This window comes from Carcharhinus amblyrhynchos, chromosome 23, assembly GCF_965287045.1.
Source record: "Carcharhinus amblyrhynchos chromosome 23, sCarAmb.v2.hapA, whole genome shotgun sequence".
NCBI lineage: Eukaryota > Metazoa > Chordata > Chondrichthyes > Carcharhiniformes > Carcharhinidae > Carcharhinus > Carcharhinus amblyrhynchos.
The window spans coordinates 16,758,777-16,773,054 of record NC_137346.1 but is presented as its reverse complement, the minus strand read 5'-3'; the positions used below and the strand labels follow the sequence as shown (position 1 = coordinate 16,773,054).

The window sequence follows — 14,278 nt, the reverse complement described above, 5'->3', positions numbered from 1 at the left end:
AGATAAATGGTTTCCCCCATAGCACAAATAATATTCAATTGCATTTCTGGCAGCTTGATTTTATTTCAGACGTATAATTTTGACTTTGGGCAATGGAATAAAATGGGTGAATTTGGATCAGTTGCCCATTATACTCAAGGGATATTAGTTAAATGATTAATATTGGCTAGAAAACCAGGGAAATTTCTTCTGCTGTTCTTTGAAATAGTGCCAGGAGTTCATTTAAATCCACTTGAGGGGGCAAATGAGGCCATTGGTTTCACCATCTCATCAAAAGGCAACAGAGCTTCAGCGTTGTAAGTGTCAGTAAGGTGGTTCAGCTCAATACAACATTGGCAGCTGAACAGTGCTTAAACCAGATAAGGGGAACAAAGTTCAAATTTGACAGTGGTGAGGGGGAGAACAGAACAAGCAACAGCAGATTGACCACCCATTATGCTCACCACCCAATTTTCCCTTTTCATCTTTAACATATCTGTTGTGGTCCAAAGGTTAATTTCAAGAATAACACGTGTTAATCTGTTTCTCCCTGATGCATGCTGAATACAGCTGTTCATAAATCTAACAAGGCCAGTATACTATTGAGTCCAGTTTACTTGCGACAATTAGTCTTGTGCATACATTTTAAGCAATGCTCGCCAATAAAAAGCAAAATTTACTTCAATAAATTTATTGGAGGATACAAAGCATTAATCTCCCAATATTAAAGATAAAGCAAACTAATATTTCTATTTCCAAATGTTTATGCTTAAGCTGAAGAATTTAGTGTTGAATTTGTTAATTGATCAATTTAGATTTTTTTCAGACTTATGATCAAAATGTTGCTTTGCATTAAAATTGTGAAATGTGACGGTATTTAAAAATGAATATAACTCCATGAAAATTAAAGTCATGTAGATCAAACATATTTTAGAGAGAAATCATTCTATAACTAAAGAAGTTCCTTCTCATCTCTGTTTTAAAGAATTGGCCCCTCAACCTGAGGTTGTGCCCTCTAGTTCTAGTTTTTCCTATGTGGAAACATCCTCTCCACGTCCACTCTATCCAGGTCTCTCAGTATCCTGCAAGTTTCTGTACGACTCCCCCCGCTCACCCTTCTAAACTCCAATGAGTACAGACCCAGAGTCCTCAAACGTTCCTCATACGACAAGCTCTTCATTCCAGGGATCAATCTTGTGAACCTCCTCTGGAGCCTTTCCAAGGCCAGCACATCCTTCGTTAGATACAGGGCTGAAATCTGCTCATGATATTCCAAATGGGGTCTGACCAGAGCCTAATACAGCCTCAGAAGTACATCCTGCTCTTGTATTCTAGTCCATGAATGCTAACATTGCATTTGCCTTCCTAATTGCCGACTGAATCTGCATGATAAACTTAAGATAATCTTGAACAGACTCCCAAGTCCCTTTGTGCTTCTGATTTCCTAAGCATTTCCCCATTTAGAAAATAGTCAATGCCTCTATTCCTTCTTCCAAAGTGCATAACCTCTCACTTTTCTACATTGTATTCCATCTGCCACTTTTTCCCCACTCTCCTAGCCTGTCCAAGTCCTTCTGCAACTCCCTCTGCTTCCTCAATACTACCTGTCCCGCTACGTATCTTTGTATCATCTGCAAACTTAAACAGTGCCTTCAGTTCCTTCTTCCAATTCGTTAATGTATATTGTGAAAAGTTGTGGTCTCAGCACTGACCCCTGAGGCACACCACTAGTCACTGGCTACCATTCCGAAAACATCCCTTTATCCCAACTCTTTGCCTTCTGCCAGTGAGCCAATCCTCTATCCATGCCAGGATTTTACCCTTAACACCATAGGCTCTTAGCTTATTTAACAGTCTCCTATGTGGCACCTTGTCAAAGGCCTTCTGGAAATCTAAATAAAAGGAGAACCAATAAACTCTTGCCAATGACTGAAGTCAGGCTAACCGGCCTATAATTTCCTGTCTGTTGCCTCCCTCCCTTCTTAAACAATGGTGTTGTATTAACTACTTTCCAGTCCTCAGGGACCCTCCCTGCCACCAATGATTCCTGAAAGATCAGCAGTTAGGTCTAGAAATATTGCACAATAAAACATAATTTGACGATTAATATAACATTGACACAAATCATGAAGGACGTAGTTGCAAAATTCTCTTTCCAAAATTTGGATAGAAATTCTATACCTTGCAATAAAAATTGTAATTAATTCAGTCATTGTAAGGCTGTAGTTCCAATTATAGGACAGACGACTATTTAAACAAAAAACATATTTATTTGATATTTCCATATTGGGAGAATTTTTTTCTGACTGACACCTGCTGCTAAAGTAAAAAGTTTATTTATTAGTCATAAGTATGCTCACATTCACACTGTACTGAAGTTATTGTGAAAATCCCTTACTGCCTGTAATGGGTACACTGAGGGAGAATTTAGCACGGTCAATTCACCTAACCAGCACATCTTTCGGACTGTGGCAGGAAATTGGAGCACCTGGAGAAAACCCACGCAGACACAGGGAGAACGTGCAAACTCCACACAGTGACCCAAGTTGGAAATCAAACCCAGGCCCCTGTATCTGTGCGGCAGCAGTGCTAACCACTGTGCCACCCCTATAATAATGATTCATTAACTCAACAAACCCCAATTTTGACCCAAAGCCATTGTAAGTCAGCCTTGTTGTATAATCTATCACTTTTGCTTGTTCCTTCAGTAATTTATCGAAAGAGGATAACTAGTGGTTTAACCAGATGTTCATGGTTTAAACGCCAAATACATCACCATAAACAACGCAAACGTGCTTGATAAAGCATTTATTTTTAGATGCCAAATCCTTTCACTGAAATCCAGTGACATCACCACAAAATGAAAGCAATATGAAAAATTTAAGGCATCACAGTATATAATCAAATACACAATATTGACAAAAAGTCCTGTGCAAAAAAGTACGAATGAATGAATGACAACACTAACGTTTTGAAGTAATTCTCCCAACACAATAGAGCGGAAAAACCCAGGTACTGTGCATCATTTGTAATAAACTGACGAATACCTAACAATATGAATCAGGTGTTTTTGGCAATGCTGTATTTCTGGTGATCATCATATACTGTATTTAGGCAATTCAGGTGTACATTCAGTGGCACACACTGAAAACACACACAAACATACTTTCACACATCTGTACAGAGTTTGTTATTCTATGACCCTTCACCCACATTCAATGCATCTCTACAGAATATTGCAAAAAATTTACACCAAGTTTCAGATTATAAAAACTATGAAAAAATATGCTTCAAACAGCATACAATAGGACCATAAATTCTCATTTTACTTTTCAGTAGCCATCTCCACCATCATGATTCAATTTAAGCAACTTCACTGCCTCAATAATAGTACTTCATAATTTTTATAATAAAAGAGCACCTTTAAAATTAGATGTTCAGTTCTCTGCTAACATTTGGAATTGCAACTGAGAATTCTCCAACTATAAAATGATCCAGTGTGCATAAAAAAAATCAGAAATAAAAGGGGCACCCATGGCAAAATTGAAGACACCATTTTCAAAAATGGCCCAGTTGGGTTGTTTCTTTTCTGTAACTTCCTGCTCACCATTTTACACCCTCCCCTGTAATCCCGTGCTCACCATTTTACACCCTCACCTCTGCAACGCCTTGCTCACCATTTTATACTCCCCCCGCTCACCATTTTACACGGCCCATTCTGTAACCCCCTGCTCACCATTTTACACACCTTCTCTGTAACTCCTTGCTCACCATTTTATACCCCACCCCTGTAACCTCCTGCTCACCATTTTACACCAGCCCCCTCTGTAACCCCCTGCTCACCATTTTACACACCCCCCCCCCCCCCCCACACAAAAACTGTCTAGCTTTCAGGTGTATGAAGTTTACTGATGTTTGTTCAGACTGCATTCATGTAAAAAAAATACACTTTTCCGTAATGATTATTACCCAATTTCTTATTGTACTACTTTTTTTGGATTATGTAAATACCAGCAATATTAGTCTGTTCCTATTTTTGATTATATTTGCTAGTTATCTTTTATGGAGTGAACTACAAATGAGTGGTGCGAAGAGTAAAAGAAAAGCCCAGACTTTAAATTACTGAAGATGTCATACATTTTTTTGGGAGTGGGTGGGAAGGCAAAAGACATACAGCAGTCACTTTGGTACACAACATCAAGTTGCAGTATACCTTTGCTAAAAATTTGTCTGGCCTTTAAAAGTAGCATGTACAACCTATACAAGTGGCGCAGCAATAGTACTGCATGATTTCCCTTTATCCCATTTCTTTTCAAAACTATGTTTATACAAAATATAGTAAAGTTCCCAAAAGGAAATATGAATAGTTGTTTTTGAAAAGTGAATTCAGCATTACCATTTTTCCTCTTTATTAAAAAAAAGTAGAAAGGTATACTGCATCCTTCAACATTGGCACAATTTTTCAGTACGACAGGCAGAGGCTCAGATGGTAGATGTGGTACAACAACATTCTTTACGTAGTCGACCTTTAACCACAGCACAAGATCAGCAGTCAGTTCAGGGTATGTGCAATGCTCAAGTGATGGTGCAAGTTGCTTTTCCTCCTTGTATTTTTCCAAAGGGACAACTAAGAAATCACTCCAAGATTTCCACCAATGTGCAGTAGATCAGGCATATCCTCTATTAGGGTTAATGCTTATTTGTTCATTTTACTTGGCAAAAAGATGAATATTACTGCCAGTCCAGCAGGGCTGGCTTGGTATGTTAATGTTTGTTAACATACAAAGTGTCTTCATCACTCTCTGTTTCATCCTGAAACTCGCTGCTGAGGAGAGATTTTTTCGAACCCATCGACATCATTCGGATCTCATCTTCATACTCATCTCTATGCTGCCTCAAACGATGAAAGCCATCTTTTTGATGATTGGATTTGATGGAGCAAACACACCAAACAATGCAAGCTGTAACGAGTATTGCTGACATGGTCGCACCTAATGGAAAAGGTGATATTCCTTGTTTAATTTCCGCCATGCTGCAGCATTACACAAGCCATAATATCAGAGTCCAATATGTACATGCACTGGTGATGGACATTACTGTTGATAACATGCAAAAGGATAGCAATGTGTGTAGAAATTGATGGCATTTAAATGTTTAAATTAGAGTTTAATAGAAAATTAAATTCCATTGGATTATAACGCTAAACTAGGAGAAAGCACACACAGTTAAGCAGCAGACAAGTCAAAACTGTAACAGCTGGATTGCTAGCTTCAGCTTTACCACATTTCTGCAATGAACTCAAGTGGCAAAACTGATTTGTTCCATTTTTAAGAGTTTGCAAAGAAATTCAAGTGGTTAACTAAAAGGACATCATGAACACCCAAGCATGATTAACTCTTTAATCTTGCAGTAACAGTAAGACATGCGTCGTATCACTTTGATTGAAGCACAAATTGCTGTTTTTCAACAAATTTTAAACTATTGCTCATCGCTAATAGAAATCTTAATGCAAGCCATTTGAAATAATGCTTCATGATACCACTGCTTACCTGCTGCCGTCACCACCAGTTCTCTGGGGAGGCCAAGCAATTTATTATCCAGCTCAACAACTATTATCAAAGAGGTGGCAGCTTCGTACGAAGACACAAATACCTAAGGAACAAAAATGTAATTAATATATCTTACTTTCGAGCAGAAGCAGGAGAATGGTTGCAAACTATATTTCCTAAAAGAGAAATGGAATACACTAACAAAGTGGGGTTTGTGAATTTTGCAATTGTGAGCTCATTTGTGACTGCACTAATTTTATCAGGACCAGTTAAAAAGAAAAGCTATCACTGTACTGAGAAGAAAGGTTCCTGAGCCTGTGTAAGATAGTTCAATGTTTCAGATACAAATTTTCAGATCTTGACAAACTAGCAAATTTTAAAAAATAAATTCTGCTCTTGAGATGAAAACTTCACTGGCAAGGCCAGCATCTACATCCCATACCTATTCTCAAGCAGGTGGTATCAACTTGAACCATTGAAGGTATACCTATGATGCTGTTAGGGAGGGCGTTCTAGGGGTTTTGACCCAGTGAAGGCACAGTGATCTAATCCCAAGCCAAACTGTGTGTGGTTTGAAGAGGATCTTTCTGGTGATGTTCCCATGTGTTTGCTGCCTTTGTCCTTCTAGGTGGTAAGTCACGGTATGCTGTTGTAGCAGCCTTGTTGAGTTACTACAGTGCATTTTTTACATGGTACACACTACTTCCACTGTGCACCAACGATGGAGGGAGTGATGATCAAATGGGCTTCTTTTTCTGGATGCTGTCAGGATTAGAACATAGAACATAACAGCGCAGAACAGGCCCTTCGGCCCACGATGTTGCGCCGACCAGTTACAAAACAATGACCCACTAACCTAAACCAATCCCTTTTCGTCCATAAACCTATCCACGGATCTCTTAAACGCCCCCAAACTAGGCACATTTACAACTGCAGCAGGCAGATTCTCGAGTGTTGCCGGAGATGCACTCTTTCAGGCAATTGGAGAGTATTCCATCATACTCCCAACTTTGCATCCAAGGCCTTTATGCAGCAAATCACCACAACTGGGGCCTTGCAGGGAACTTGGACTGTGGTTATGATACATCTTAATCAACAACTCACCATTAAAGCCTGCCCCCTAACAAAAGTCCGAGGAGGGCTCAGATAGTTCCATTTAGCTACTGCGAAGGTATCGCGTGGATTAGTGATTACTGCACATGATAATCTGAATAGTGAACGGGCTTTGGGTAGTCAGTAGGTTAATTAATTATTGCAGCATCTTACTTTTTCTTGCAGCCAAAGTATTCATATACCTGTTCAGTGTTTGGTCGATAGTAACATTGACAGTGTTGACGGTGGAGAATTCAATGATGGTCATGTTATTGTATGTCAAGGAAAAATGGTTAAATTCTCTCTTGTTGGAGATACATTTATGTGGCATGAATGCTACTTGCCACTTATTACCCCAAATCTAATTGCTAGACCTTGCTGAATAGGTGTGAAGAAGAGTCATAACTCTGTTTCTCTCTCCACAGGTGCTGCTAGTCCTGCTGTTTTGCAGCATTTTTCTTCATTTCAGTGTGAGGCGTTGCAAACGGTACTAAACACTATGCAATCACCGGCAAAGATTCCCAGTTCTGACCTTACATTGGAGAGAAGATCATTGATGAAGCAGCTAAAGATAGTTGGGCCTGGAACTCTAATCTGAAGAATTCCTGCAGTGACATACTTCAGCAGAGATGGTTGACTTCGAACAATCACAACCACGTGCCACTGTGCTCAGTATGGCTCCAACCAGTGGAGTTTTATCCAAGTCCCATCAATTTTTATTTTTCTAGGGCTCCTCAATGCCACACTCAGTCAAATGCTGCCTTGATGACGAGGACAAACAGACACACACATCTCATCTGTGGAACTCAGCTCTTTTGTCCATTTTTGGACCAAGGCTGAAATGAAATCTGGAGTTGTAGCAATGGTGAAACCGAAACAAAGGATCAACGGGCAGGGAAGGGCACATTCTGTCACTTTTACCGATGATCGAGAGGAGACTGAGGGGTTAGTAATTGGCCAGCTTGGATTTGTCCTGCTTTTCATGCACAGGACATGGCTGGGCAATATTTCACATTGTTGGGTAGATGTCAGTGTTGTGGCTGCACTGGATCAGCTTGACTAAGAGTGCAGCTGGTTTTGTTATTACTAAAATTTAAAAGAAATTGGAGAAACAATTGACCGTGTTGGAGGGAAAAAGATTGTGAAATGTTAGCCAGTCATGAGTCACTTTTCCCATTTGCAAATACATGTCAGCTAATATTCCACCACTTCGATTTACGAAAGAGTTAAAGAGCAATTCTGATTTCAAGTTCAATATAGAAGCATGCAATAGCCTTTCCACCCAAAAGAGCCTGAATTGTGTCACATCACCATCTATTCAGCTGAATAAGCTTAAAAACCAATAGCAAATTCTAATCAAACCATAATGTGCAGTTCTGAACCACTGTTATTGGCTGCCTTTTGGAAGCAATTATTCCCAGAGTTACTGGTGTTTAACATTTTGGATTTTTTTTAAAGAAAAAAAGTGCTGTTTTCACCAAATTTATAGGAGCAAAACTCAGGGCAAGTCTGGCCAAATAGGAGTATTGACTGTCAGGGTCATACAGTGTGGCCTGGTAAAGCCATTAAGCTGAAGGTTGGGGCCAAAAAATACAAAGAAACAAGTTAGAACAAAATTGGCGAATATATTTTCAAGATGGACAAATAAGTTTTAAAGTTAATTTATTAGTGTCGCAAGGTTTACATTAACACTGCAATGAAGTTACTGTGAAAAGAAACTGTACCGAATACATTGAGGGGGAATTTAGCATGCCCATGCATCTAACCAGCATGTCTTTCAGACTTTGGGAGGAAACCAGAGCATCTGAAGGAAATACATGCAGATACGGGGAGAACGTGCAGACTCCACACAGACAGCGACCCGAGCCAGGAATCGAACCTGGGTCCTGGCGCTGTGAGGCAGCAGTGCTAACTACTGTCCCACTGTATGTATAAGGAGATACATACAAATTTGGGTTGTTTTGAATGATTTTTCATGTGTTTGTACAACAATATACATTTCCAAAATTCTGGAAACAGAACAAATCCAATATTGAAAAGTTTTAAAAATCTCAACAGCATGTTGAACATCTGTGCTAGATAAAAGGTAATGTTGCCATAGTCCCAGATGACTACAGGCTTTTCTCCCCTTTGAGGCGAAGAACTGACTGGTGGTGATTTTAACCTGACGATCACCACACCTCAGCTGAGGGGCAAGGTTGAGAGGGTGGGGCCTTCATGAATAACCACAGCTGGTATGGGGACTGAACCTGCGCTGTTGGCGTCACAAATCAGCTGTCCAACATCTGTATTAACATGTGGTGATCCAACTCATGTATAATATATGAAGGTATTTTAAACGTCATTGACATAGAAAAGACAAGGTCATTCAGAAATCAGGTCAGGAACCTGACTCCCTTGTACACTGAAGCCTCAAAGTGGGTCACTGAATGGCCTTTGTATTAGGTGTAGCTAACTCCAGCACAAGTCAAATTTAAAAGTTTCCTAAAGTTGTGGTTGATGTTCACTTCAACATTTAATTCACTAGTAATAGGGACTCTCTTGCTAAAGACACAGCTGTAGTCTAACAGCAAGCTGAGTAAAGCTAAGCAGCTGTATAATTGAAAGAAGGTATTTGGATTTTCTACCTGTTTACGCTGGTGTTGGTAACCTGCTGCAAGTGCATCAATATGATGTGGCCCTGGAGACAGGAGAACATGGAAATAGCCTGCCTCTGAAGTCAGAACTTTAACACCTTCATTCAGAATAATATCTGCTTTTGAAATTGGATTCCCAGCTTTATCAGTCACCATTCCACGTAAACCTTTATGAACCTGAGAGAAACAACATTAGATTAAAAAGAAAAATCAGTATAAAATAACTAAAAATAGCCTTAGTTAGGAAAATTGGAAACAAGGTAATTGGAAAATCTTTTCCATAATGATGTGTTAATCTGTCACTCTTTTGTCCATCACCTTAGATTCTATTGATTTGAAAGTGTGGATATGTTTTATGTGAAGCACTTTGAAAGAATATAACGTCCCGACACGATATCAAGTCAGGGATGCCCACAGCTTTTGCTTTGTGGAACCACTTAACCTCAGGAGCACAAGTTATATTTTCCTATTAATTTGAGGAGATCAAGTTTCTAACGGCAACATACCTGGGGTGTTCTGTTTTGAGATTTAACCAATATTAAGACAATTGGCCAAACGCAGTATTTTCCAAACCTCCAAGATGCCAAAGACTAAGCAGACTAGACCAGCAAATAAGAAACAAATAGTTGCGAGCTGTCTGAGTGTCCAGGACTGATTTGTCAGGCAGGTTGGGCATTGGTGAGATATTAATAATGGTGAGATATTAATAATGACACGTACCTCAACAAGCATACTGAGTAAAGACTTCTTGTTATCACGCCAAATCGTAGCAAGCTCTTTTGCGCGTGGAAAGTTACAGCAGCCTGTGTAAACTGTGATCTCAGGACAGTGGCCATAGGTAACACTAAAATCCTGACAAGACAGAATTTAAAAAAAAACAAGTGACACAACAGTGGGAGCTAGTAAAGTGATTAAAATGTAATAGTTTCATTTGAAACATAAATTTCACTCAGTTACTTCTCTTTGGACAGAATTTTACCACAGACGAGGCAGACATTCACTTTCAAACCAACAGAAACTGAACTTGACATTGTATGAACTTAGTTTCCTTTTGTTGCTGGTTTCACTTCATTTGGAATTTTAGCCAACACCCCAATTCCTACTTGGGGAACGCAAACCATTCTCTCCCTTCACAACAGTACAAGAGAATAGGGTTGCCAACCATCCAGGATTGGCCTGGAGTTTCCAGGAATTGAAATCAATCTCCAGGACACTTGGGTACAAATCTCGAAGAGAAATCATGGGGGCATTGAAGAAATACATTTTTAAAATCTTTCTTTGAACATTTCTCTCTACCAGATATAAAAATGTTGAAAATTGGGGTGAGGGGGAGGGGAGGGGAGAAGAGAGAAGAAGAGTGCGGGATGGCTGTTTGACTGATAGTCTAACATCATCCAATTGGGTCATGCATCTTTTTGCTTTCACATTAGGGTAGGAACGTAGTGCGTCGAAAGGATGGGTGTGTCGGCCAATGAACAGCTGGAATGTGGGGATAAATCACATGATGAAATCTCCAAGAATACATTTAATCACAGTTGGCAACAATGTAAGAGAACCAGCTGATGAAGTGGCACAGATGAGATTTAAATTGTTGTCTTTTATGGCTGAGGAAGTCTTCAACATATTGCTTCAAAAAGGTTTACAGTTTACAATGCATTATGCAGTACATTTTATGGAGAGTTCATCTGATCATGAAGATTGCATCAACTCTCAAACAAGCCATAAGAGGGCAGTAAAGGAAAGGCATAGAGCCCTTGCTTCTGCTGAACCAAATCAAGTGTTGCCTTTAAGAAACACAATGTTTTTCAGATTTTCAGTGATATATTTACCTCAATTGAAAGATCTTAGTGTTCATAATGACCACTTATCTCATGCTCACCTTCATGCTGTGCATGTGACCATGCCATTGTGCGCCACGTATAACACCACCAGGGATGCTTTCATCTGAAATAGATGAATCTTATTAAAATGATGTAAACTTCAAATGCCAGAAGCAACTGGGAAAAAACACTCAGGTTCTTTTATCGTATTTTAAAATAAAAGTTTTCAAATTGCACTAAGAAATAATTTTAGTGGTTAGAAATGAGCACTAAATTGAACAAGCAGCCCACAAAATATTTTAAATATAAAAATACTGTATATTTTGGTAATGCTGACCATCCTATATCTGACTGCAAGAAGGCTGTTCTCTTTGATCATATTGGGGTTAGTTTCCCTATTTCCAAATTTAAAAACTTAATCTTGTACTATTGCGCTCATATTAAATCCTTTGTCAACTTTCCTGATCTACTTTCAGAGCTGACGTAAAAGAAACCAGCTTGCTTCTGTCACATGGAGAATTATAGTATTCCCCTAAGGGAGCAAAACCAGGGTGGCCAATTTACATTCCCCTTGGTGCATAGCAACAGAATGACTGAAAACTAATGACACTCCATGTAAATCAACCAATGCAACACGGAAAATTGGGGTAAGCAAGTTCATCTAGAGAACTTGTTTGTGACAAAATGATATTACAAATACCGGAGGGGACAAGACTGCAACGGTATTCCCCACAGTAGCGCAAACACTGTAATCTTCCCCATAGCAGGGGAGCATATTACAGCAATGTTGGCCAACAGACATCAAATTTTAAATCCACACAGGTTTGTCTATCTGCAAACAATATCATACTCAACACTAAGTAAAAATACCCAATCTCCTGTTAAAGTCTACAATGGTACTATCAAAAAAATTACCAATTTTTGAACCTGATGATGCACTTTAGATTTTAAGCCTAATTTGTTAACACAAGCTCAAAATTTGACTGCAGGGGAATGAAAGCACAAGTTTAAACAAGAGAAAGTAGTAATTTTTCAAACTAACAATTTATAATCTTTCCCAAACATTTTGTAACCTCCTCCACTGCACTATTAGAGATGAACCACAGAGCAAAAAATCCAGTTTGAGTTACAGGGTAAATGACTCCTTTTCCTTCACAAATGCCACTTGACATAGGGAGAATATCCAAATGTTTCTATTGTCAACATCTGCAGCATGTGTTTTTAGTTAATTTTATGAATTTAGTCTTAAATCACTAGCACATTTCATAAAATTCTGTACTTTATAGTGTATGCCCTAATGTTTACAGTGTGTTTATTTAGTGCATTTATCAGCATGGTAACACAGTGATTAGCACTGCTGCCTCATAGTGCCAGGGAGCAGAGTTCAATTCTTGGCTTAGATCACTGTCTGCACAGAGTCTGCATGTTCTCTCCGTGTTGGTGTGAATTTCCTCCACGTGCTCCGGTTTCCTCCCACAGTCTGGAAGACATGCTGCTTAGGTGCATTGGCCATGCTAAGTTCTCCCTCAGTGTACCTGAACGGGCACTGGAGTGTGGTGACTAGGGGATTTTCACAGTCACATCATTGCACTGTTAATGTAAGCCTAATAAATAAACTTTAAACTATTATTGATTTCACACATTTAGTGACATTTTGTTTAATTTCCTTTCATACTGTAAATTTAATTACAGCATTAGATTGTCTCTTCTAGTCCACTCTCATTTGGATTTAGGGCATATCATTGGCACGAACAACATAAAGAATAGTTAACACTTTTTGGGGCCAGACAAAGTGTCAAAAAAATAGTCTACGGAGATAAAGAGCAAGCCAGGATTCTGAGGTTAAAAATATCTACCTGACCCAGTCAGACCTCTTTGTCCTACAATCTAACGGTCATCTGAAAGTTTGACCTTGGCTTGCAAAATATGTGAAGACTTAATTTCCACTCTTATTACATTTATTTTGTATTTCATTTGTGCAAAAGAAAATTACGCAGGTCACACTGTGCTGGATTTCATTTTAAGTTCTTACCGGTGTTATTGGGACAACCTGGATGGCCCAAGTGCATTTTGGGGTGATTGTTAGAATACACAGTTGCTAAATATTTCAGAGTTTCCTCATTTGCCACTGTTGAAGAAAAGAGAGGATGTCACATGTGCAGATCACTGTACTGAATGTGGTACTTTTCTATTTTTATAAAATTCAAGAAGAAAACATTTGTGATGGAACAAAAAAATTCTTCACGTTAAGGAACACTGGAAGGATAACCCCAATGAATTTTTTCTGCAAATTACAACTCATGAATATGTTGTACAATACTGACTGTATGTTTTCAGAATGCAGAAGGTACCAGACCTCCCATTTTCAACCACATTTTGCTCTTTGCAGCTCACTGATGTTTATTATTACTTACATTCAACAATGAACCAAGAATATAGTCAATCAGCTGCACACTTGTCTGGTTACCAAACACTGGTAACAAGCCAGGTATCCTTTATCTGTAGATCTGAAGAGCGAACCCTTCAATGAACTGTACTTTTTTGAACCTGATCAACTTTTAGCGTAGTTGTTTATCTGCACTGTTTACCTTGCAATTTTGACGTTAGCACATCACAAAGAAAATCAGAAGTACTCTGTATTTATTATTCAATAATACATTTGACTTCTCTAGCCATTTTATTCACATTAGACTGTATAGTTTAGGCTATTGTAATGTAGGTTCTTTAAGCAGCTGCAAACCAGGATTATCTGAGATCCGAACTGCAATTGGCCCAGAGGCCTTCATATAAAGGGTACTCAACCTTGTAGCAACAAGCTGCAGATGACTGGAACAAAAACATATCAAGCAAAGTCATCTTGTGGTTTATTTTAAAGAATGCAATCTCACAAGAATATCAAAAATCATATGGATAGATTTTGCCATAGTGTTCATTGATTAGGATGCAGTGTGTTTGATCTCCATTTCATTCTGAAAATGCTAATATGCATTTAGCAGTGTAAAAAAAAATTAGATTATGTTGTCCAAATCTTACTCGTAGCTTTTAAAATTATATGTATTTATTCTCTTTGCATTCCCACTTCCTGATTTATTATTGGGGCAAAGGGGGAAGGTGTTGCCTCTTCCTCCTTTACCCACTCTCTGACCAGTTGTATATTGAATGTTCAGGCTCAGAGTTTTTCACATTTAAGTTTAGGAGGCTG

The 14,278-nt window shown here is 38.8% G+C and overlaps 1 protein-coding gene across 1 annotated transcript in view; it reads right to left on the bottom strand.

Moving 5' to 3' along the window:
- Nucleotides 1–3,849: 3,849 nt before the first annotated feature.
- Nucleotides 3,850–14,278, bottom strand: part of LOC145357490 (carboxypeptidase D-like) — a 73,430-nt gene continuing 63,001 nt past the window's right edge. The window contains exons 16-21 of the mRNA XM_080210862.1: nt 13,109–13,204; nt 11,136–11,200; nt 9,977–10,108; nt 9,248–9,433; nt 5,529–5,631; nt 3,850–4,970 (exon numbers count right to left, since the gene is read on the bottom strand). Of these exons, the coding sequence (XP_080066988.1) occupies nt 4,744–4,970; nt 5,529–5,631; nt 9,248–9,433; nt 9,977–10,108; nt 11,136–11,200; nt 13,109–13,204 (809 nt within the window). The 3' untranslated portion in view covers nt 3,850–4,743. The remainder of the gene's footprint in view (nt 4,971–5,528; nt 5,632–9,247; nt 9,434–9,976; nt 10,109–11,135; nt 11,201–13,108; nt 13,205–14,278) is intronic.